This window comes from Berkeleyomyces rouxiae (assembly GCF_048999995.1).
Source record: "Berkeleyomyces rouxiae strain 22BRR77 chromosome Unknown BrBRR77_ptg000007l, whole genome shotgun sequence".
Taxonomy (NCBI): domain Eukaryota; kingdom Fungi; phylum Ascomycota; class Sordariomycetes; order Microascales; family Ceratocystidaceae; genus Berkeleyomyces; species Berkeleyomyces rouxiae.
This window is the reverse complement of record NW_027396497.1, coordinates 629,255-653,478: the sequence shown is the minus strand read 5'-3', so window position 1 is coordinate 653,478 and position 24,224 is coordinate 629,255. Positions and strand designations below refer to the sequence as shown.

General features: G+C 52.3%; 6 protein-coding genes across 6 annotated transcripts; 2 read left to right on the top strand and 4 right to left on the bottom strand.

Annotated features, from left to right (window-relative positions):
* Positions 1-3,137: 3,137 nt before the first annotated feature.
* Positions 3,138-3,594, bottom strand: BROUX77_005966 (uncharacterized protein; the record flags this gene model as incomplete). Its single annotated transcript, XM_073750898.1, has 2 exons — positions 3,138-3,307; positions 3,384-3,594. 2 exons carry the CDS (start codon positions 3,592-3,594, stop codon positions 3,138-3,140), a joined length of 381 nt encoding a protein of 126 aa, XP_073603836.1.
* A 1,126-nt stretch (positions 3,595-4,720) lies between these two features.
* On the top strand, positions 4,721-6,533 carry BROUX77_005965 (uncharacterized protein; the record flags this gene model as incomplete). The annotated part of the gene is made up of 2 exons (XM_073750896.1): positions 4,721-5,794; positions 5,856-6,533. 2 exons carry the CDS (start codon positions 4,721-4,723, stop codon positions 6,531-6,533), a joined length of 1,752 nt encoding a protein of 583 aa, XP_073603835.1.
* Positions 6,534-6,770: 237 nt separating this feature from the next.
* On the bottom strand, positions 6,771-12,906 carry BROUX77_005964 (uncharacterized protein; the record flags this gene model as incomplete). The annotated part of the gene is made up of 3 exons (XM_073750895.1): positions 6,771-7,609; positions 7,685-11,882; positions 11,938-12,906. 3 exons carry the CDS (start codon positions 12,904-12,906, stop codon positions 6,771-6,773), a joined length of 6,006 nt encoding a protein of 2,001 aa, XP_073603834.1.
* A 1,059-nt stretch (positions 12,907-13,965) lies between these two features.
* On the bottom strand, positions 13,966-15,316 carry BROUX77_005963 (uncharacterized protein; the record flags this gene model as incomplete). The annotated part of the gene is made up of 2 exons (XM_073750894.1): positions 13,966-14,153; positions 14,215-15,316. 2 exons carry the CDS (start codon positions 15,314-15,316, stop codon positions 13,966-13,968), a joined length of 1,290 nt encoding a protein of 429 aa, XP_073603833.1.
* Positions 15,317-15,868: 552 nt separating this feature from the next.
* BROUX77_005962 (uncharacterized protein) lies at positions 15,869-18,792 on the top strand (the record flags this gene model as incomplete). The annotated part of the gene is made up of 3 exons (XM_073750893.1): positions 15,869-15,927; positions 16,011-16,199; positions 16,266-18,792. 3 exons carry the CDS (start codon positions 15,869-15,871, stop codon positions 18,790-18,792), a joined length of 2,775 nt encoding a protein of 924 aa, XP_073603832.1.
* A 226-nt stretch (positions 18,793-19,018) lies between these two features.
* BROUX77_005961 (uncharacterized protein) lies at positions 19,019-24,112 on the bottom strand (the record flags this gene model as incomplete). The annotated part of the gene is made up of 2 exons (XM_073750892.1): positions 19,019-23,876; positions 23,931-24,112. 2 exons carry the CDS (start codon positions 24,110-24,112, stop codon positions 19,019-19,021), a joined length of 5,040 nt encoding a protein of 1,679 aa, XP_073603831.1.
* Positions 24,113-24,224: the final 112 nt, after the last annotated feature.

The window sequence follows — 24,224 nt, the reverse complement described above, 5'->3', positions numbered from 1 at the left end:
CAACCCTACAAGTACAAATCCATTCACCCAACTAACTGACCACAAGAGAAGCTAGAGCACCATAGGAGCGTATGAATGAAAAAAAAAAAATTGAAAAAATTGAAAAAAGTCGCCAATAACGCATACTGCTTACTCACTCACGTCTTTGGCACAACCTGTATACTGTCTCTGCCAGTCAACTCTGCCCCTCCCCTCCTCTTCCCCCCCTCTCCTCAAAGCATGTCAGAAACTCAGAGACCCGTTGTAGTCTCTAGACTACATACTCGTGTCAAGAGGGGAGATGCATACATTACCGTCTTTGAGTAGTACTCAGGCGCCCCATTGTCTTGCTTGTGCCGTTTTGCCAGGGGCTTCGCCCAGGATATCTATCCACACACACAAAACAACAACAGCCACTACATTGCGAACAATATCTTGATCGCTTCTACTGTCGAGGGAGCAAAACACGAGGCCAAGCCAGTCCGGCCAGCAGCTGTTCCAAGTCAGACACATTCTTCAATAATATACCAGCCTAGGGTTAGTTATCACAACCATCACTAAAGTCGGTATAACCCCAACCCTATGACAGGCGTTTATCTTGCCAATTGGAGTAGCATTGTTCAAGGAGAGATGCTCCGTATTTTAAGACGACCTTTTATTCTCCTTGGGCCCCTGCATCTTCGCAGTTATAGCGCCATGATCTACAGAGTTATCCACTGAACAAACTAGCAATTCACTGATGGGGTTGGCTGTACCAGGGTCGCTATCCAGGACTCTATAGCGGCGTGATGGAATGGAAGAGAAGACGCCAGCAGGACAATTATCAAATGTCGATCACATTTACTGGAAACAAGAACACCGCTCTCGGTCTTTCTGTGACTATCAGTTCAAACAGCACTGCCAGAGCATCAAACTAGTCCTCGGCCCAATCAGTGACAAATAACGCAGCATTACATAATCCAACCAGTAAGTTGTGCATACACTTCCCCAACTGTTACCTCCCTTGCCCCGGCGTTGATCAACCGAGCACAGGACTCCTGTTCAAGCAGATCCACGACAAACATGCAATCCAGTAAACACATCATTCATCAACTTCGCCTCATCACCTCAGAGCCATGCATTGCACAAATCGACAGAGCCGCTGCCAGTCTGCCTGACTTGCGCCTTGGCTGCTCGGAGTGTTTCAGCCTTCGTATGCCGACTTGCTTAGGCTTACTTACACGTCATGCCAGAGCCTCACCACCAAGAAAGTTTCCTAACTCGAAAAAAGATCCATCTATATCCTGGTTTAGCATAGTCACTCTTTCTCCGCCTTGGATCCCCGCAGTTGACACCACTATACGCATGCATGTAAAGTAAATATAAAATGTACCTGAGTAGTGCATACGTAGTACATGCAGGCTATGCATTATTATGCATTGAATGTTCTGCATGAAGGCGGGAGTCCGGCAAGTCACTTTCAAGCTATGCATAGCCATACTGAACCGCACGCGATCTCATTCGGTGTGTTTTCACAAGCATTAAAGTCAATGGTTATATCTATTGCGGCGGCATGGTTGCAAAGCTCCCAAAGTAGAATAGACAGTGGTGCGGCCAAGGGAATGGTGGTACTGCCAGCCAGTAATGTAATAGTAACTGTCGTTACGGAAAACTAGGGTTAGCTCCATGGCCCCTCGTTGATCACTAGCCGAAGATATTCCGCACAAACCACCTCCCCTCGATCAAACAAAAAGACGAACAAACCCGAGATGCCTCCGCTTGTTAAACAATCAGAATACGAGCGCACAAGATTAAAGCTTTCCCGATACTAGCAAACAGACCCTCAAGCCATGCGGACCCAGAACCTCCCGTTGTTTCAATGGAACAAGTGGTACTACAAACGCCTTGTTTTTGCATGGGCATCTATATATACTGCTTGTATAAAATTTGGCAGGCTTTTACGCTTTCTCCTTGATACGATGCTAGAGCCAGTCCCGGGGCCAAGCCAAGGACACCTGGGCCCATACTGGGTCCGAGCCTTTCTTCTGCTTCCGTAGTAGTCTCCCTCTTGAGTATTCTATATAGTGCCTTGCCTTGGGGGCTGAGATCCACTCGTTTGCCCTGTTTCACCTCCATGTACATGTGCTGTGCTGTTTTTGTCCTGCCAGACAATGTCCGCCGCCGGCAGTGGAGTAGTCGGCCTCGACCAGCCTCATGGCGCGGGCTTGGCGCTGTTTCTGGGCTTTGTTCCATCGTCAATCTGGAAGAGCACATAGTTACTCTTCTGAGAAGAAGTTCGGCGGCTGTACGTGAGACTATGGCCTGTGGCAATATTGCATCAGACATGTTTATAGCGGCTGGATGTATGTAGCTATGACTAGTTAGTTACTAGCTAGAACATACACCAGCTACAAAAGTAGACTGCCTTCCGCATCTGCTGCTAGCAGCTAAATGAGCCTGGATATGTCGTTTATATGTCTGAGTATCTCTTGCACACAACAACGCAACATCTACCTCGGCACTGTTAGCGGTAAAACACTGCCCTGTATAGGCCAGCATCCGGCATGGGCGTCGAGTAAAACCCTGTGTAGGGAGGAAGCTCGCCGGATATGTTAATCAAAGGCGGCGGCGCCTGTAAATATAGGACTCTACATGCCGTCCATGTAGATGCCGGTTTGGCTGCGTGCGTCTGTGTCTAACAGCAACTTCTAGCCTCGGTGATTACACTTGGCGTATCTTGGAATAAGACAGGTCTCGCAAGTAGGTAATCTTGACGTAGTCGCAGTTGTAGTCATAGGCTGTTGGGAGCTGTCATGACAGCGAAGAAGCAAGCATCACTACTGAGGCATTTTGAGGGAGGCCGCCGGAGAGCAAGGACGGAGAGAAGAATCTACGGAAGCATTGTCGAACCCGTAGGTTACGGTCATGTTTTGTGTAGTTACGTAATACCAATCAGTGAATTTTCTGGTTGATGAATTACATCTACAAGTAGTTATATCGCAAACGCACGTGTTCATCTACAAGTGAAATCATGAAGTGGAACGTTATTATTTTCTTGTATTATTATTTCCGGCCCTGTGCAGCTAATATCTCATGGGCCACTGGCAAAAACAACATCAAACTAGCCTGCTCGCAGTTATCCGAGCATGGCCAAGTCCGTATGTAGCCAATCCAGAACTTTATAGACCGTATGACCGCTCCTTGTCCTTGATGGGGAAGTCCTTGCCTGTTGAGCCCTTGTACTGGCTGCGGATGAAGCCAGCAATGGCCTCGTCCTTGGCCTGTTCGGCTGCTGTCTCGTTGGACTGCTGGCCCTGGCCAAGCACGTGTTGCTGGAAAGCATCAATACCTGAAGGGACCAACCGGTTGTGTTAGTGATACAATTTTGCGTGGCAGTCGGGATGAATATCATGTAGTGCACTAACCCTTGTCCAACATGTCTTCGTTCTTCTCGCCCTTGGCACCACCGCCAGCAGCGTTGTTCAGCATGTTGGAAAGGCCGCCAAAGCCGCCACTGCTCTTCTGCTCGCCATTGTTGGAGCTCTGGGTGTTGGTGTTTTGGGTGTTCTGAGCGTTGTTGTTCTGGCCGCCACCGAGAGCGTTCTTGGCCTGAGCGGTAAGCTTGCTGAAGTCCATTGTGATAGAGAAAGATAGAAAATGTGATATTGAGTTGGATAATGAAAATTAGATTATGAAGTGTGAGATGAGGTGGTGCGAGTTGATGAGAATTGGTGAGCTGTATCGTCTCAACATTGTCTTTATATATTCCAGTTAAGCTTGTTTAGCCACTGTGTCTCTTCCTTTGTCCCTCCCAACCTCAATGTTGTCTTTCAGCTTATGTTTGTTTTCAGCTTATGCTGTCATGTATCTCACATGTCCAACTTCACTGTAATTGGCCTGCTGGCTGGGGTAGCTCAAGCCCAACCATGGGTCTCCCACGACATAGGGACAGCTTGCCTGTCGTCGGTACTTGAGGAATGCACCAGGGAAAGGTCTCCCGAATGCGTACCCGCTACTTAGAGAGGGGGGATCCCTTATGCCCGGCTTGAGGGAGGTCAACGATTTAAGCTGCCATAATCAAGGATGTGAGACCGAGAAGTGGCGAGAGTTTAGGTGGGGGAGTTATCGATATGGCCCTATTGCCGACCCCTGTGTCTCTGTTTATGTTAAAAGATTTGCAACATCTAGATGCCATGGAAGATATCAAGACGATATCCATGTTCTCTAGTGTGAGTGTACGCCTGAATGCTAGTTAAGCTGAAGCTTTTTAGAATCTCGCTTGACGGGTGATTCTGACATCAGCCGTTGTCTTGTGCTAAACCTCTGAGCACCACCACCATTTAGGGTTATGAGAAAAACGGCTAGGGACAACCCAAAGTGTGCCACAAAGAGCCTCAAGTCTTCTTGCGCCACAGTGAGCGCCACAGATAATGGGGATCATGCTCGTCAACCCTAGAGGATAATGAGCTATGGACCAGGGTTTAATAGCGGGGCAAGGATAAAAGAGTCATAAGTCACATCATCGTTATAGAAGCTCATGCTATGGTTGCTTCAAGATAGTAGAGATCAGAGTTTTGATAGCCACATGTGGATTGCACCACTTATTAGATAGCGGATAGCAAGATTCTGCCTCCATTTATTTCTCTCGCATTCATTTTCACGAAACCAAAGTCCCTCGAAACGAACGCACTCTGCGCGTCTCTGCAACCCACTCCGAACCCACTCCATAACTCCCGTCGTCCGATACCAACGAGGAGTCACCATGTCTGACGCTCCCACCGAACCTAAGCCCGCGGCTGCTCCTGCCGCCCCCGCCCCTGATGCTGCCGCCCCTGCTGCTGAGGGTGCTGGCGAGGATGCCGGCCCCTCTAAGAAGGCCCTGAAGAAGGCCGAGGCCAAGGCCAAGAAGGAGGCTGAGAAAGCTCGCCGCGCCGCTGAGCGTGACGCTGCTGCTGCTGCCAAGGCCGCTTCTGAGGCTACCGAAGATCTGGCCAAGGACAACTATGGCCAGATCCAGTCGTCGGTTAAGCTTGAGGCCGCCTCTGCCCACCTGCGCGACATCTCGGAGGCTGATATTGGCAAGACTGTTACAGTGCGTGCTTGGGTCCAGAACTCCCGCATGCAGGGCGCCAAGATGGCATTCCTAGAGCTGCGTGAGGAGCGCGCCTGGACTATCCAGGGTGTCGTTGCTGCCTCTGCTGAGGGCAAGCCCGTCTCTAGACCCATGGTCAAGTGGATTGGCGGCATCAAGCTCGAGTCCTTTGTTGCTGTTGAGGGTACCATCCAGAAACCCCTGGAGCCCGTCAAGAGCTGCAAGGTCTCTAACTTTGAGCTGCACATTACCCGCTGCTACCTGGTTTCTTCCGGGCCCGAGGTCCTGGGCATGAGTCTGGCTGTTTCCAACCGTGCTGTTATGGGCATTGATGAGGAGGAAGAGGACAAGGATACTGCTGGCGTCAAGGCCGGCGTTGAGGCCTTGGCTATTGACGGCCTTCCCAGCGCTAGCTTGGCCACTCACTTGAACAATCCTGCTATGCACAAGCGGGCTCCTGTGCAGCAGGCTATTGCCGACATCCGCATGGGTGTCCGTAAGCTGTTTGCCGAGTACCTTGACTCCAAGCGCTTCGTTCAGTTCGAGGCTCCCTGCCTGATCGGTGCTTCTTCTGAGGGCGGTGCCAACGTCTTCGCTATGAACTACTTTGACAAGCAGGCTTTCCTGGCACAGTCTCCCCAATTCTACAAGCAGATGGAGATTGCCGGTGGCAGAAAACGGGTGTACTGCATTGGCCCTGTTTTCCGTGCCGAAAACTCCAACACTCCCCGCCACATGACTGAGGTAAGCTAACCCGGACACGGAAAGAGTATTGCTGATTATAGGCCACTAACAACGGTAACAGTTCACCGGTCTTGATCTGGAGATGGAAATTGAAAACACCTACCACGAGGTCCGTGATATGCTCGAGGGCGTCCTGCTGCACATCTTCCGCGGTCTTCAGGAGCGATTCGCCGAGGAGATTGCTCTTGTCCGCACCGTTTACCCCTCCGAGGACTTCCTGCTACCTGAGACTGGCAAGGAGATCCGCCTCACATTTGCCGAGGGTCAGAAGCTTCTGCGCGAGGAGGGACCCGAGGAATACCGCAACGTCAGTGACTTTGAAGACATGAGCACTCCCCAGGAGAAGGCGCTGGGTGCCCTGGTTCGCAAGAAGTTCAACACCGACTTTTACGTGCTTGACAAGTTCCCTGAGGAGGCCCGCCCCTTCTACGCTCTGGAGGACCCCGAGGACAGCCGCCTGACCAACTCGTACGACTTCTTCATGCGTGGCCAGGAGATTTTGTCTGGTGGCCAGCGTATCCACGTCCCTGAGCTGCTCGAGGCCCGTCTGCGCAAGAAGGGCATTGACCCCAACTCTGCCGGTATCAAGGAGTACGTTGACGTGTTCCGCTCGGCTGGTGTTCCTCCCCACGGCGGTGGTGGTATTGGTCTGGACCGTGTTGTTGCGTGGTACCTGAACCTGCCCAGTGTGCACCTGACCAGCTACTACCCCCGTACCCCCAAGAGACTTCTGCCGTAAGAGGTCTTGTGATGGCGGCGCCGAGAGTAGGACATCCACCGACATGGAACATAGACTACTTTTACCAAGTGTATAAATGCGTGTCAGAGCAGTGCAAAATAGTGTTTATAGAAGGAATAAAAAAGAGACCAAATCAACATTGACGAAAAAAGAAAAGCAAGATATCACAGAACAGGCCTCAACAACCAACCAACCAACTAACCAATGAGACAAAGGAATAACTAACTACCTGCAAATTTACCACGACGTTGGCAAAGCAACAAAATTTTGAGACATGGGCATCATACGGCGATCCGCACCCAACAAAAGCCATGAAAATGGCGATTCCTCCAGCATGGAAATATCACGCATGTACCGGCCAGCCACAGCGTTTGACTTGAGCCACATTGAGCGCTCCATGTACACTGCGCGCAGTACAAACACAAGATACGGCAGAATAACGCAGAATTGGGGAAGCAGCGAGCGGCGGACCTTGGCAAAGTCGATGCCGGCCAACTGCGAGTGCTCGAGGCGCGGCATGATCGGCAGGAAACTGAACATGCGGGTGAACAAGAACAGGTACCAGGTGAAGATGTACATGTACAGCCACATGCAGTGCTTGAGTGCATCGTATTCGTTATACAAGAAGCCCAGAAAGCCTTGGAGCGTCAGGATAGAGGCCTGGCTGGCGGCGATATAGGTGGTGGTGGGGCGGATAGGGGCCGGAGGCGGGCCGGCCGTCTTTCGAGCGGCAGCAAGACGTTGCAGCACACGGGCCGCAGAATCGTGAGAATCTTTGACCGAAGCCAGTTTCTCCACAATCTCGTCGCGCTGCATGGCAGCTTCGTCACAAGCCTCGTGAACAGAAGAAAGGCATTGATTGATGTCTGCTACCTGACTGGGAATAGGCTCCTCATCTCTCTGAAGAGAAATCAGCGCCCTCTTTGCCTTTTTGATATCAAGAGTGGCGGTTTTGACTATTTTCTCAAGACCCGGGAGCTGGGCCTTGATATCTCGCAGCTCATCAAAAGCGCCATCGTTGAACTCTTTGGCTCTCGCGAGTTGACGGTCAGTTGTCTCTTGGCCCATTCCACTGCCTGCAAGCGACTCTTTGGCCTCGTCTAACTGGTCAACAAAAGCGCTGTGCTCCTTTTTCATCTGTTCCAACTGACGAGTCGCAGCAGCGTATTGCAACTTCACTTCCTTGAGTTCACCAGCCGCAAACTCTTTAGCCTCTTTGGCAGCATTGTACTCGTCTTTAGCCTCAGCCACCTGGCGCAAAATCTTTCGTTCATCATCCGGGGCTACAGTACGTGTCTTGACCATTTTGAGCTCCTCAGAAACATCGTCGTACTTTGTCTGTGTTTTGGCCAGACTGGCTTGCAGCTCGGCCGCTGCGCTTTTCGTCGCAGAGAGCTCTGCCTTGGTGATGGCCAGCTTCTCCTCGCTGGCGTTGTACCTTCCTCGAGACCGATCGAGATCAGCCTGCAGCCTGGCCATAGACTCCTGAGCATTGGAGAGCTTGTCTTTGGTTTTGGACAGCTCGGCGTGCGTGGCGTCATACTCCTTCTTGGCAGCGACGTGTCTCCGCTCGGCCTGGGCCAGCGCCGTAGTCTGGGCCTTGGTGGCCGCCTCGGATCTCTGGAGTTCAGCCTGCAGCCGGGCCACCTCGGATTCAAAGTGCTTACGAGAAGCCTCGATCACGTGTTGCGTGGCAGCCAGGTCGTCTTTGGTGGTATTGCGCTCGTCTTGGGCCGCTTCGAGTGCCACCTTCATCTTGGACAGATCGTTTGCTTTGGCGGCACTCGATGCTTCGGAATCTTTGAGGTCGTGCTTCAGTTTCTCAATGTGGGAAGTCTGGCTTTGTAGAGACGCCTGGAGAGCCTGTTCTTGCTGAGCAAAAGTGACAGCGTTTTGCTTTTGAGTAGCGTTGAATTTGTCACGGATTTCTTGCGTTTCATTCTTTATCCCGGCAACATTTGCTTTGTGGAATGCCTTTGCAGCCTTGAGGCTTTCGGTGGCGGCCGCTAGTTCTGCTTCAGCCGTGGTGTTCTTATCCTGGGAAGCTTTGAGGTCGCGGCGGGCCGCCTCAAGTTCCGCGCTGAAAATATTGAGTTCTTCTTCCATGTTCTTGAGATGGGCTTCAAGCTTGGATTGCCTTTTGCTGGCTGCGACTTTTGCTTCATGGATATCCTTGAGGCGTGCTTCGGTCGTGAACTTGTGTTTTTGAAGGGCTTGACGGTCTTTTTCAGACTTTTGCAGGTTTTCATGAGTAATCTTGAGCTTCAGTTCAAGGTCGGAAGCAGCTGTGTTGTGCTTTTTCTGGGAAGCTTCGATATCTCTCTTGGTCTTGGAGAGCTCAACCCCGACTGCGAGCTTCTTGTCTAGTACATCTTCAAGTTTCTGTTGCAGATCCCTTGAGAGCGCGGAATTCTTTGTATTGGCGAGATGGTTGGCATCATTTTCATCAGCTATAGTGAAAACTTGGCTTTCGGAAGTCTTGAGTTTCTGTTCAAGGTCTGCGACAAGAGATGCCTGCTTTTCTAGGATAGAGTTCATATCATCCTTGGCTTGAACAGCCTTTTGCAATTGCTCAAGAGTAGAACCAAGGGTCTGTTCGCTTTCAAGAGCGTCTTCAGTATAGTGTTCCTGAACGGCCAGGAGAAACTCGTGGCATTGGTCCAGCTCGGTCTGCGCCTTATTGTGTGCCTTTCCAGCAGCCTTGAGGCATGCCTTGACAGTCTCGAGCTCAGACTGAAGCGTGGCATTTGCTTGCAACACAGCATCCAGAAACCCTCTGCTCTCCTCTAGCTCAGCGGTAGCGGCGTTCCGTTCGCGACAAACAACATCAAGAGTCTTTTGGGCTTCCTCCTTCTTGGTAGAGAGAGCGAGCTGTGCCTCAAGGGACCTTCCAAGCTCTTTCTTGTGCCGAGCAATAGTGGCATCACAGTCTGCCTTAACGGATGCAAGACTCGCTTGCAGATCCTTGAGTGTCGCTGAAGTCCGAGCGTCGGTCTGGGTTTTGGCATCGAGGGACTCTTTGTATGTAGCAAGAACTTCGCCATTCTTTTGCTCCGAAGACCTGAAAGCGGTTGTGGCAGCCTGTAACTTGCCCGACAGCTCAGAATTCTCTTGAACCATGTCTGCTAGAGTCTCCTGATATTTATCAATAGCTTTTTGGCTCTCTCTTTCAACAGACTCAAGAGTTCGTTTGGTGGATTCTAGAGTAGCCCGAGTACCCTCAAGCTCAGCATTTGCCTTCTCGCGGTCTTGAACAAGTGTATCGAGAATTTCTTCATACTCGCGGGTAGCCTCATCAGACTTTTTCTCGGCAGACTCTATCGCCCTCTTGGCTGCCTTTAACTCGGTAGATGTTTCATCCTGGCTCTGGACCATGTTGTTGAGGGTCTCTTGGTATTCTGCAACAGCCTCTTCGCGCTTTTGTCTGGCAGCTTCAAGGGCGGCATGGGCAGCTTCTAATTCGTCAGACTTATTGGCGAGATCCTGCATCATGGTGTCGAGGGCCTCCTGGTACTCGCGCACAGTTTCGGCGTTCTTCCACTCGGCAGATTTAGACGCTTTCTTGAAAGCTGCAAGCTCGGCAGAAGTTTCGTTCTGACCCTCAAAAATAGAGTCGACGACTTGTTGGTGGTTGGCAACATCCTCGTCACGCTGGCGCTTAATGGACTCAAGATTGGCCTTGGTAGCCTCCAACTCGGCAGAAACCTCGGCGTTCTCTTGGACCATGTTTCGGAGGATGCCTTCATGCTCGGCAATATCGTCTTCGTGTTTTTGTTCGGCGGACTTCAGGGCGTTTTTGGCAGTCTCCAACTCATCAGATATCTCGGCGTGCTCCTGCATAATGTCGTTGAGAGTTTGCTCATGCTGGGCAATAGCTTCATCGTACTTCTTCTGTTTGGCCTGGCTAGCCGCTTTTTGCTCTTCTAGCTCGGCGCAGGCTTCAGTTTGCGCCTCAAGGGCAGTCTCGAGTGAATCCTTGTAGTCTTGGAGCTCAGCATTAAGCTCTTCGTTTCGGCGACGAGCGTCCTGGAATTCCCTTTCGCACTTTGAAATGGCCTCCTTTTTACTTTGATCAGCCTCCTCGAGGGCATTGGTGAGCTCACATAGTGCTTCCTCGTATTTCTCAAGGCTGGGGTCCGTCTGGGCGAGTTTAAGAGCCTGTGTGGTTCTCTCCAGCTTGGCAGCGAGTGAAGTCTTTTCTTGGCTGAGCGAGGCCCTCTTCTGCTCGAGGGATTTGATGGTATGTTCAAGGTCTCTCTGCTTCGCGGCAGCCAAACGCTGGGCCTCTGTGGTAGTATCGCGGATCTTCTTCTTCTCAGCAATAGCCTTGTCGCGCTTTTCGGAGGCTTCCTCAAGGTTCCCACAGAGTTCTTTGATAGTTTCCTCGTGCTGATCGATCTCTCCAATGGCTTTCTTTTTTTCCCGTTGAATTCCGGTCACCTGTGCACGGAGAACCTGGATCTGCTCCTGTTTCTGATTTGTGGCAGCCGTGACCTCGTTGATTTCTTTGGCTTGCTTCTTGTTCAGATCTTCCTGCTCTCGAACTTGTAGTTTGAGCTGATCAGCCTCCTGCTTGAGATCGTTGCAGTATTTCTCAACGGTAGCGAGTTGGTGCTGGATGCGGTTGGAAGATTTATCGTGTGACAACTCTGAATTTTGACGGAGTTTCTTTTCCTCGGCGAGCTGCTTTTTGAGCGTGTCGATGTTCTCTTTGGCGGTGGAGAGTTCCCGTCGAAGATTGTTGGAGGTAGCAGAAGACGAGGAGGTAGATTCTTCAGAGCGTTTCTTTTCCTCAGCGAGCTGTTTCCTGAGCGTATCGATGCTCTTTTCAGTATCAAAGAGTTTGCTTTGGAGCTTATTCGAGTCCGAAGATAACGAACCGACGGACTCTTCACGCAGTTTCTTTTCAGTTGTGAGCTGCTCCCTGAGCCTGTCGATTTCCTTTTCAGAGTCAGCAAGTTTGCGCTGGAGCTGGTCCGAGTCCGAAGATAGCGATGCGGCAGACGCTTCGTAGCGTTTCTTTTCCGCCACGAGTTGTTTATCAAGGCCCTCAATCTCTGATTCCAGTTTGCCGATTTGCTTTTGAGAACTCCTGAGACTGTCTTCATGGTCTTTGTTCGTTTTGGAAAAGGCCGATGCCCAATTGGCCTTTTCAGTTTCATGCTGTTTTTTGAGCTGGCGGAGCTCCTGCGTCAGCTTTTCGACCTCTTGGGTCTGCTCCAACTGAGCGTCTTTTAAAATCTTGCCATTGCGCTTTTCCTGCTCCTTGATACGAGCCTCGTGCTCAGATCGTGCAATGGGCTTCCATTTGAGGAAAGCTTCGAGCTTTTTGAGAATATAAAATGGCTGCTGCTCAGGGGTATGAAATTGTAGGTCTTCGTTTGTGATAGAGAGTCTCATGGACAGCAGGATCGTCAAAGAAGGCGCGGTCGACAGGGATGCTGTCGTCCTTTGGCTCGGGTAGAATAGGCGACGAAGTAGGCGATTCTAGAAACATGGGATGGTCCAGGCCGTGTTCACGACCATACTCTTGAAGCTGGCGAATAAAATTGCGATTTCTGGCACGCATAGCAGCATGGCCTTTTTCAGAGTTGTCATACTGGGCGAGAACCTGGCTCAGGTGGCCCATCACCTCTGGCTTCATCTGAGACAGATCAGTGCTAACTGTGGGGACAGGCTTTGTTGTGGCCATGCGGCTCAGCTCAGTAGCTTGCTTGGCTACAATGACGGTGAGCTCTGTTTCGCGCTGGTTGGCGCCGTTCGAGATGGCGTCGGTGAACATGACGGGCTCCGGATCGCTGATCTCTAGGTAGCGGCTGAGAGTATCTTCCTCATTTTGCAAGTTGAACTGGGCGCTTTTTGCAGTGTTGCGTGCCATGTTGGTGGGATAGCTTGACATGGTGGCCTCTTTTATTTGGTTCTGCACGTTGCTAAACTCGTGGAGGAATTGTTCAGAAACATCATGTAGCTCGGGAACTGAGGCGCCGTTTTTTTCCAGAACCTTTTTGGCTTCTTGATAGTCATGTTGAAGTTTCCGATTCTCGATGGAAAGCTTCTTGTTCATGTCCGTGACGTCTTCCAATTCTTGACCGTTCCGACGGAGCTCTTCTTCTAGATGCGCAATATCCTCTTCTTTGTCTTCGGATTCTTTTCTAGAAGTTTTGAGACGGTGGCTATATTTGGACTCGGTCTTGGCCTCAGCAGTGCGGGCTATTTCGTGTGCGATGTCAGGAAGCTCTTCTAACACGTCAAAAAATTTGTTCTTAGTTTTGCTGCTACAGTCAATGTCGTCGAAACGTTGCATCAAGGGATCCATCATCTCGTCTAGCTCTTTAGAAGAGAGAATCGGGCTTCGTTCAGAGCGGCGTTGCATGATAGCGGCTGAGTCTTCGCACTGGCGGGGATATCGAGCGAATAGGAGACAGAGGGAATATAGGTTGAAGGAAAAAAAGAGGAGCAGAGCAGAGGGAAAAGTCGTATTTCAAGTTCCGGTTGAAGTTGATAGTAAAACAGAGGGTGAAAGGATGAGTATATCAAAAAAGTGTAGAGTAAAGGGTACGAGGAATTCTAGGTCTGAAGGAAATGGAGGAGGGGACTGGCGCCGACGATGGCAGAAACCGTGCATCTTATATCTATGTAAAAAAAACTCGCAAACAATTCGCAGTCACCTAGGCCTTTGGGGACCTATGAATGGCTTTGAATGTTTTCTTTGTTTAGGGCTTGACGCAATGTTCTTCTTTCAAGGTTTCTTTGGCTGTCCTGGAGCTTTGGGTTGTGGACACTATGCCCTGGCCATGTGCTGTTAATATAGAACAGATCTCGGCAATTTCATTCAAGATTTGAGCCATGGTCGAGTAGGCACATTGTCCTTTTCTAGCTTAGTTTCTTTCAGCAATGGCCGGCTTTATTGTCATGAGGGGTGACCTAAGGCTCAAACTCGGCGAGGACTGGTCTGAATTCGACTACAGATGGCCTGTATTGAGACTGAAAATCAGAGAGTCAGTTAGTCTACACTTTTTTTTTCTCCATTTCTCCATTCTTGTGGGCATAGAGACAGACCTACAGCAAAGACAAAAGAGGTTGTCAGTTCTCCTGGTTACACGAAGTCTTACTAGAGTTCTTTTTTTTAGCAACAAGAATCACAATGCCTTTCACGATTTTTTGCTGTTGAGACTCTTTGGATGAGCTTGATAGACTGTTGAAGATTAAATTATACCAAACTGTTATTTGCCAGAGCCATAGCTAAATAAACACAGATTGATGTGTGTGGTATACAAATATGTACAAACAACAGACAAGAAATATACACAGCAACTCAGAGTCAGCATTGACGGACATCAAAGGAGAACTAGGTAGTTATTCGTAATTCGTAAAAGACAAAACTTTTGCCCATTCTTTTTTAAAAATTGTTTCCTCGGCTTTCCTGTTTCTTTTAGCTGTACCAGCCTCGTGCACCTGGACCAGACGGTGCGGCTGTCTCGCGGTGTTCAATCATCGGACTTGAAAGGCTTAGAGCCTCTACAATGGTGTTCCATGTGTGCTTGTCAAGCGTAAAAATGGCCTGGTGTCGGGCATCGGCTGAATGGCCGCCACCACCGATGTCTTGGTTTTCGACCGGAGCTGGATGTCATGTTAGTGTGAGCGTGGGAACAAAGTCAGCTTGCACAGAAATATCACTTACACAATGATGGTAGCCCATCATCGTCAAACTCTACTGCGACTTTGCCGTCGCGGATCAAGAAGCTGACATAGAACATGTTTTCGACTGTCTGGGCGTACGATCGTGGGTTCACCACGAATCTCATCAGGTCAACACCGCCCGTGCTACGCAGACCGTGTTCATGCATCAGCCGGAGTTGTTCCTCCTCTGATGTAACGTTCTGAAGCAAATCCTCCAGTGTATCCTGGATTCGTTCTTGTGTTTCACCCAGCACATTGAGAATGCGGGCACAAATAACAGTCAGGTCGTTATCGACTTTGGCTAGGTCTTCGGTATTTAATACTTCGGGCCGCGTTTCTTGCAACGATTCGATGCGCAAGCGTGCGCTACGCTTGCCTATCTTGCGGATCTTTTTCTCTGCATGCAACGGACCAAGTAGAAAGGTTGCGCCCGGTGCGCGACGGATAGAAGGCAGCGCCGCATAGCGACCCAGATGATCCCAGTTGAGCATGTCGCCGGATTCATCTTCGTCATCCTCGTCGTTGTTAGTCGTCCCCATATCGCTAGCACCCGATGTGCGCTGTCGGCGATGCTGCTGCGTGGCAGTCAGTCCAGAGTCGGTAGCAATGTCTGGGATACCGCGGCCTTGGCGCATGTAGCGGATAGCCTTGGCCACGAAGTCATCTAGGTCGATGCCATCGGCCACGGCGCCCTGCATTAGGCGCACAGTTTTGCGATATGAAAGATCGGCAACGGTAACGAGCAGGCGTGAGTCGATGGCGGCTTCAGTGGTCTGCCGGATTTCCTGATTGATCTGGTTGCTCTCTTCGATGACATTGCGCAGGCCCGTAGACTCGGGCTTGAGGTACTCGTCGGCGTTGTCGGCCAGTCGGCGCCCCAACTCACGCAAGCGCTTTTGGATGGCGCGCCGGTGCTCGATGGGCTGATCGGGGTCATAGATTTCGGTTGGGTCGACTTCTACGTCATCGTTGGTAGGCGGGGGTGGCTCGCGTGTGCGCCGTCTTTTGTTGGTCGCGTGGTCACGGATGGCGAGAGATCGGCGATCGGGCGCAGATCCTGGTGAGTACCCGTCATCTTCGGAATCTGAAGGAGCCCTCGGCATGATGACTGGGAGAGACTCCTGGGTAGAACGGGGGTTGTAGGAGAGCTGCGGTCGGGCTTTTGGAAAGAGGGCGGATAGGGGTCCAACAGAGGGGTAAGGAGCGGCTGGAGATTGGTCGTGTGAGCGCAAGTGTGAGAATATTACCACTGGAATATCAGCCAACGTAAACAGAAATAGCAATACTGTAGAAGCTAAGGATCGGCTCGAGTGCAAGTGGTGATGAAGTTCTTCAAGAATAGACGCGTTGAAGAAGATTAGCGTGTTTGCAATCAATCCTAATTGGGAAGGTGTGACACAACAAGGGTTGGAAGGCAGATGGTTAGATAGTGTTTCTGGTTGTATCTTAGAGGGAGCTGCTGCCACCTGGCACGCAGCCCTACCAGCTGTCAGCTATCCTCAACGACGTCACCAAAGCCCACCATCGCAAGCATTCGTGGAACAGTACTCGGCTGCAACCACCATCAACGTCTCCTTCTACGATGATATAGACACCAGTTTTGCGCCTTTCTTTCTGCCTCTGCCGACTGACTGCCCACACAAAACTGCACTGCCATGGATCCGTTCTCGTTTGCGACGACGCCCTCGCTCGACTTTGACCTCAAGATCCGCCTGTATGAGATCCGCCTCGCGCCCGCAGCAGACCCCGGCCGGTCTCCGCCCGTAGTGGCTCCGTGGCTAACTGGATTGCGCGCAGGATAAACCTCGAGGGCGACGAGCCAGCCCCGCCCTTTTCGCGGCTTCTCGGCGATGACGAACTGCGCCACACCGGCTCGCACATCAGCACCCACTCGGACCTTTCAGTAATCGTGCAGGTGTTTGCGGGGTCCAAGGCGCTAGTGGTGCCGATGCAGACATCCTACAAGGCATTCAAGACCGAGCGACGGTAATTCCCTGGCGTCCACAATCTCCCTTTGCTCCTGCTTCTTGCTGACTGCTGCCGCTGCGACAGGTGGAATGAATGGCTGACGCTGCCCATCAAGTTCAAAGACCTCCCGAGCAATGCCCAGCTCGCCATCACGCTTTGGGACCACGCCTGTGCGTCGCCCGAAAACAAAACCCACGAAAGCGCACCTAGCAACGCAATTCCCTTTGGAGGGACTACATTTCGCCTGTTCGACAAAGATAACCAGATGCACCAGGGCCGGCAAAAGTGCTTTGTACACCGCCATACCGAAGCCGACGGCAACGACACCTCGACAACCCCGTCGGACCCACCTAAAGAAACCGTTGGCACCGGCGATCTCGTACTCGACAAAGAGGCTGAGGAAATGAGCCGCATTGAAGCACTCTTCAAGCGCCATGAAATGTCGGAGCTTGCCCAGGTCGATTGGCTGGACCAGTTGGTCTTCCGTGGCTACGAAAAGAAGATGGCCGCCCACCACGCTAAGGTCATCCAGCTCAAGAAGATGGGGCTCACCGAGTCCAATGGAGCCGACAAGAGCTCGCCCGCCCGCTTCTACCTCAACATCGAGTTGGCGCGCTTCGACTTTCCCATAGTTTTTGCCGACCACGAATATGCGCCACCGCCAGTGGCATCGCTGCAGTATTCTACCAGAAACCAGGCGCAGCAGGTCCTACGCCGACCGCCACCACAAGTCCAATTTGGGCCGGGGATTAGCCATGGCGGCGGGAGTGGTAGTGGCGGTGGTTCTAGCGCTGCTGATGCTGTGGCTGGGCCGCTCTTCAAGGTCTACGACGCCGAGATTGGCCGGGATAACCCGGTTGAGGCCAAGCACCGCCGGCTGTTCCGTAGTGCACACCGCAATGGGATTCTCGACAAGGATCTCAAGCCCAATGCCAAGGTGCGCGACGAACTCAACGCCATCCTGTCATACCCGCCCACACACGTGCTATCATCAGAGCAGTCAGACCTGGTGTGGAAGTTCCGCTACCACTTGACGCGCGACAAGCGCGCGCTGACCAAGTTTGTCAAGTCAGTCAACTGGTCCGAGGCCACTGAAGTTAAGCAAGCCGAGCAGCTGTTATCGCGCTGGACCGACATCGACGTCGACGATGCGCTCGAGCTGTTTGGCCCGTCGTTTGAGAGCCCCATTGTGCGCGCCTTTGCTGTTGAGCGCCTGCGCAAGGCCGAGGACGCAGAACTGCAGCTGTATCTGCTGCAGCTCGTGCAGGCGCTCAAGTATGAGCACATCCTCGACGGCCCGTCCGTAGCACCCTCGCCGTCGTCGGCGACCGCAGACGACGCAGCCGCAGCCGCAGCCAAGGACTCGTCGCTGGCTACCTTCCTGATCTCGCGCGCGGCTGCAAACTTTCATCTTGGCAACTATTTCTACTGGTACCTCATGGTTGAGTGCGACGACAATAGCCCCGAGCAGGGCGAGACCAACCGCACTATTTACCGCAAGGTTGCCTATGACTTCATGGCGCGGCTGGTACAGCAGCCAGAGGGCAGCAAGCAACGCCAGCAGCTGCGCCGCCAGGCTGAGTTGATCACTATTCTTTCCAAAATCTCAACCGAGGTCAAGCTCTCCAATGAGACTATTGCGCGCAAGATTGAGCGTGTCAAGGTCTTTCTCGCCGATCCCAAGAACGAGCTGCTAGAAATCAAGCCGCCATTGCCACTTCCGCTGGACCCCAGCATACTCATCACGGGCGTGATACCAGAAGATATCACGGTCTTCAAGTCCTCGCTGTGTCCTATCAAAATCACCTTTGCCACCGTCAACGGGCCCAACTACTCGATAATATTCAAGACCGGCGACGACCTGCGCCAGGACCAACTGGTCATCCAGATCATCACGCTGATGGACCAGCTGTTGCAAAAGGAAAACGTTGATCTCAAGCTATCGCCCTACAAGATCCTCGCCACCAGCGCGTCGGCCGGTGCCTCGCAGTTTGTCGCGTCGTCGACCTTCCAGAGTATCGCGTCGCGCTACCGTGCGAATCCTGCTCTGGCCTATCTGCGCGAGCACCAGCCGGACCCAACAACGCCGCTGCGCGTCCGCAACGACACGCTCGAGACGTACATCCGCTCGTGCGCCGGCTACTGCGTCATCACCTACATACTCGGCGTTGGCGACCGCCACCTCGACAATCTATTGCTGGCGCCCGACGGCCACTTCTTCCACGCCGACTTTGGCTTCATCCTGGGCCGCGACCCCAAGCCCTTTGCGCCCGTCATGAAGCTCAGCAAGGAGATGGTTGACTGCATGGGCGGCATGTCTAGCGAGAACTACAAGCAGTTCAAGCAGTATTGCTTTCTGGCCTACACTGCCCTGCGCAAGCAGTCGAGTTTGATCCTCAACCTATTCAGTCTCATGGTTGATGCTAACATTCCCGACATTCGCCTGGAGCCTGACAAGGCCGTGCTTAAGGTGCGTGAACGCTTCCATCTGGACCTCAGCGAGGAGGAGGCCATTCGAACCATGGACCGCATTATTGAGGGCTCGCTGGGGTCTCTTGCCCCGGTCGTGATTGATAAACTGCACGAGTTGGTCCAGGCGTTCCGAACATAGATTGGCAAGGAGATTGGAGAGGACATGCTGGTTGGTATTACTACTAGGTTTACCCAGACATGAACACACATATAGAACCTCTTTTCTTGCTCATACTACTGAAAATTCTTCATTAATTACCGTTCTATGCATGTGATGTACAAATGTATCGCCTCCATGGTGATTCCCGTCTATGTGCAAGTACAAATCTGCCTAATTCTAGCTACCCAATCTGCCGCAAAGCCTTTTAGGCCCGCCGCCCATGAATGATATTCCCTCCGCCCGGCACGCCAGACCCTGTGCTCGTCCCAGCACCCAGGCCCGCAATGCCGCGGAGATCGCTTACACTGCGCTGCAATCCGGAAGCGCTGCTACCGTCCGCCTTAGCCGCAGGACTATCGGCCGGTGACTCCGCTGCCTGGGTGCGCGCCCAGACTCCCGTGCTCTGCCGCTTGAGCTTTGACCGAAACGCAAGCTTGTACGGCGTCGCCTCCTGCGCACCCGTCGATGCGCGCGACAACCGTGGCTTTCCTTCGCGGCCGGGCGTGTGTGTTGGTGTCTGCGCGTGGCTACCCGGGCCCGACGACGCGTTGGCCGCGCTGCTGGCCTCGTGTTTGTCCCAGACATCGTCTATGGCGTAGCCCATGGAGTACCCGCTGTTGCTGTGCATGTGCATGCGGCTCATGCCCAGGGTATCGTGGTGTGCGCGCATCGGCAGCTGTAGTGATGGCTTGCCGAGACTAGAGGATCCAGAGGCACCGGCCAGCGGGAGCCCCGAGAGCGACATGGTGCCCCGGCGGGAGCGGCCTAGTGAGGTCATCATGGCTTCCCATGTCTCGACCTGGCCGCTGCTGGCCTCTTCAGTGCAGTTGCACTCGTCTCCAGTCGGGCACAACTCTTCACCAGCAGCATGCCATTCCGCCAGACAGGCATCGTGGGCTGCACAACCGCATGCTAGACAGGGGGTGTACTGGGCATCCAAGGGTTCCAGGCAGTAGACGCAGCGGAGCTGGCGTTGGGTTTCTTGGCAGCGTGGACAGATGCCAACAGCACCGCCGATAAGCTTCAATCCGGTTTTGCCGAGTGAATAGTTCAGCGGTTCTAACTGTTGCTCATGTATACGGCAGATGCCAGTGACGTCTAAACCACGCTGGCCAGCATCGGCAGGCTGCATGTCTGCCTTACGGCCAAGCAGCACAGACGACGCGAGCGCAGGAATAGATGAAGACTTTGGGACTGAAGTTGGCGCTGAGATCGGGGGGGACTTGACATTATTGTTGGTGGTTGGCGTGGCAAACGAGTCCTGAAATGAGGCGGCGACATCTAGAGAGCCTGTTATAGGCGATCTCTTCTCGTGTCCCCACATCAGGTTGAACTTAAGAATCTCGAGCCTTTGGAGTGGCAGCTGCCACACCTGAAGCAATTCTGCATACGAGTAGCGATAGGTAGCATAAAGGTGGCTTTGTGAGGGACCCAATAGGGGAACAGACGTACACACGCCGTCGTCATCAAATATGGATTGGTCTTCAAGCATCATCTCCACTCCAACAGGGATCTGCATCCGGAACTCGGAGCGCTTGGACTCGTCATCGGACGTGGCATTGGCAGCCCGGGATGCCAAAGCACCTCCAGATCCCAAGGCGCCCGAGCTGCCGCTCTCGCCCATGATAGTCGTGTTTCCCCAGGTGACATTGGTGTTACTATTGCTATTGCTGTTGTTGTTGCTCCCCGGATCGGCAGGGCTCGCCTTCTTGCGCATATTCGGCGGTGAGGATGACATGGCAGTAGCAATGGCCCTTGGAATATGCGCACCAAAAGAAGCCTGCTTCCAGAACGACCGCGTGTTTGGCGATGCGGAAAGACTAGGCGCCTGGCTCTGGGCCTGAGACGGTGGTGGTTCGAGCTGTCCCGATTCAGAAACCATGGTACCGTGCTCCTTGTAGTCGCGGCTGGTTCTAGTTGGTGGAGTGCCACCAACAGAATGTGGTCGTGACGGCGCCTGTGAGTGGATTTGTGACTGCACCTGAGAATGTGGATCAGATGGGAACCCGGTTAGGTCGTCGACAGACATCTGTGATCCAGAAATCTGAACTGGCGTGAGTGCTGGTAACGGCGTAGTCCGAGATGATGTGTTTCGGCTACTAAACTTGCTCCGCCAGAATGCCTCGGTGCTTTGGAAAAATTGGAGCGAGAAACCCGGAGCTTGATAGGCCAGTGGCGTATGAGACTGACTTGAGTGTGACTGAGAATCAAGACCTAGGAGCCGCAGTCCATTGGCCGCGTCTTTATCAACTTCATCACCAAGAGTAGGCTCTACGAAGATGCAAGACAGGAGAGCTAGCATCTGAATGTCGCCAATCTGCTCAAAGTGATTAAGCAAGTTGTCAACAAACTGCCGGGCCATTGGGTGCGTTCCCCATTTGACTCTGGTCGTGAGTGTGACTTCGTTTCCAAAGCTTCCATTGGCCTTGCTTTTTTGGTGTTGGGCCGCCACTGACCGGGCTACAAGTAGGACTGGATTTTGCTTGCTGCCAACGCCAGTTCCTAAGCTAAGACCCAAGCCCATAGCATTGACCTGCTCCAGAGGAATCCCTCTGCGCAGCAACAACGCGCAAAATTGCCAAACATCACGCAGCTCAGTGTCTCCGTAGCGCTCAGCCACAGCTGCATTGTGTGAGCACACATCATCGCCAAAGACTTCGTAGTACTTGGCATAGTTCTTCTTGGATGGAAGAAGCGATGAGACGTCGTGCATTAATACAATATTCTTTGGTCGGCCCAGACGTCTTCTACTCACTCCAGTGCCAGTGACCGTTCCGATACCGGTTCCTCCGTCACTGGAGTGCACACTATGGGTCTCGCTCCAGGCCATCATGCGCAATCTCCCCGAAGGCTGATACCACGAAGTCTTGTGCATTGATGTGCCCTCTGAGTTGCTTGATGTGGTCGAAGAGTCCGTCTCTTCGCTTTCCGACGGGCAATTTTCCGAGTCTGAGCCATAGTCGGAAAAGCGCTGCTGCTGGCGCAGGGGAGACTCAAAGGCTATGCGCCCAAATCCAACCGAGTAAGGACCTGCCATCTTGCGTTCCTTGGAGGAATCGGAGGTTGATCCCAGGAATATAGCACGTGTCTTTTCTTCGGGCGTCAAGAAGAAGCACACAAGGCGCCCGTCATGTGAGAAGCGTGCTCCGCACGTGCGCCGGTCTAACGGAAGAGCTGTGCGATTGATGGCGTTAGCTGTAAGGCTATTAACCTCAACGCTTGTTGTCAGATCCATCGACATTAGCGTGGAGCTGTCTCTCATCCCTGTGGTGGTGTTATCATCCTCATCACTTGAGCTTGATTCTTCAGCATTAAACTTGGACAGATCTGTCAAGTTGTGTACGTTCTTGAGGAATCGAAGGCTGCTTTGCAAGTCAAAATCACCTAGAAGATACTTGAACACTGAGTGCAAACAGTTTTTTCCTCTACCTTGGTGCTGCTGTGCTAGCGTGGTGATATCTGCTTCCAACTTTGCACGTGTCTTTGCTTCCATGTAAATGTTACCTTGAATGTCAAAGACTGGGGCTTCAGTCAGTGGATATCCCGCTGTTATGGCGATGCTGACTTCGAAGTAAATGTTCTTTTTGTTTTTGCCCCAAGGCCCTTGTAAGCTAGCCACGGCCTTGGACGGATCAACATAGATCCATTTCACCTTTGGTAGCTTGTTGCTGAGGCTAACAACCTCTTCGCGGAACGGTTCCACCTCGGCATTCTCTGGACCTTGCCATTCTTCGGAAATGCTAAACACGGGCGAGTCCCTTCCACTGGTAAAGCGTCGCGAGTCTCGGTAGGCCCCTGCACTCCCCAGTGACCTCCGTTTTGTAACGGAGACTCCTTTCATCCAGTTAATCTGCGAACTTTCTGTGCCCTTGGACCCATTTCGGCTTCTGACTTTCATTGCAGACCCGCGCCAGCCAGTAGCACCTCCCTTTGTTCGTAGCTGAACATTTTTCATGCCCAGAGTGAGAGCGCTTGTGTGTTTGACTCCGGAGTTTGGCCTCACGTCGTTCATGGTAGCTGACCGCATATCCCGTAGATTGCTATCAATAACTGTAGTGAAGGTTTTGTAAGTCGCGCCTTTACGGGTGAGTTGTAGCTTGTTGGGGGCTCGGCTGCCCCGCGTATACCCAATGGCCTTTAATATGTCGTCATCCGGCTTTTGTAGATGCAGTTTGTTGTCCTCGCCCCAAGACACCAACTGGAATTCTCGCGCGTCCATTCCGTCGTCGTCGATGCCGCCGCGAGTTCGCCACAGAAACTCCTTGACTGCGTTCTGACCGTGACCGGGGAGAACAGCTACCGGCTCAGTTTTTTGTTGAACGTCGGTGGGCCGGTGTCTTTCTGTGGGTTGGTCGTAAAGATACATGTTCCCCGGCTCTACCTGAGGGATCGCAACAATTCCACTGCCAAAGGGCGTATGACGAGCTCTCCATACTGGAAATTCGGTCCGGATCACATGCTTAGGGGTTGAATAGTCTTCTGCTCCGATATCCCAGAATTTGATAGTCTTGTCCAGCGAACATGTAATCAACTCATCAGCACGCGTGCGATTCCAATCGATGCCATAGATCTTGGACTTGTGTGCTAATATTGATTTTACAGGCTCGCATGACTTGCGGTCATCCCAGAAGCGCAGCCAGCGATCATGTGAGGATGCTAGAATATGGGGATCCTGTCGACTGAATTTCACTTGGGTGGCGCCTGCAAACCAGTCGTAAAAGGTCATTACAGGCTGGCGCGGTCGTCTCAAATCCCAGCAGTGCACGGTTCCATCGACAGAGCAAGTGGATAGAATGTCTGGGTGATGTGCGGAGAAATTGATGTCTGTGATGGCCCGACTATGACCCTGAAGAGAATGCTCGATTGCACCAGTCACAGAGTCTTCTTTCATGTTCAGATTCCACACCAGCGCACGGTGATTTGCAGTTGACACGACCCAATAGTCACGGCTTGCAAAAGGAGACCATTGGGCATCGACCACCAGCCAGGGCATGCCATGGGTGCTGAGTTTGCGTGGTGGAATATCAGGGGAATCCAAATCAATAATGGACAGCCCGTCGGGTCTAGACAGGATTAGCGGCGGCCATTACACGCTCCAGAGTAGGGCGTTGACTCACGAGGCAAGGGCGATATCACGGCCACATGGCGAGATGGTAGCCGATCCAACCCGACCTTTGACGGAGATGGTTATGTCGGCATCAAAAGTATCGCTGTCAAACGCCGAAGCCACGACATTTCCGATTCCCTTTTTAGGAGAGTCCACATGCGAGAAAGCGTCTATTGACCCCAAGGACAACATGGCCGTAGAGCGACCGCTCTACACGTATGGAAGGCAGATTTTCAAGGGATAGAAAGCAGGCCGATGGAGGGGAGGGACAGAACCAGCGTATTGCGTACTAGGTTAGAATGGG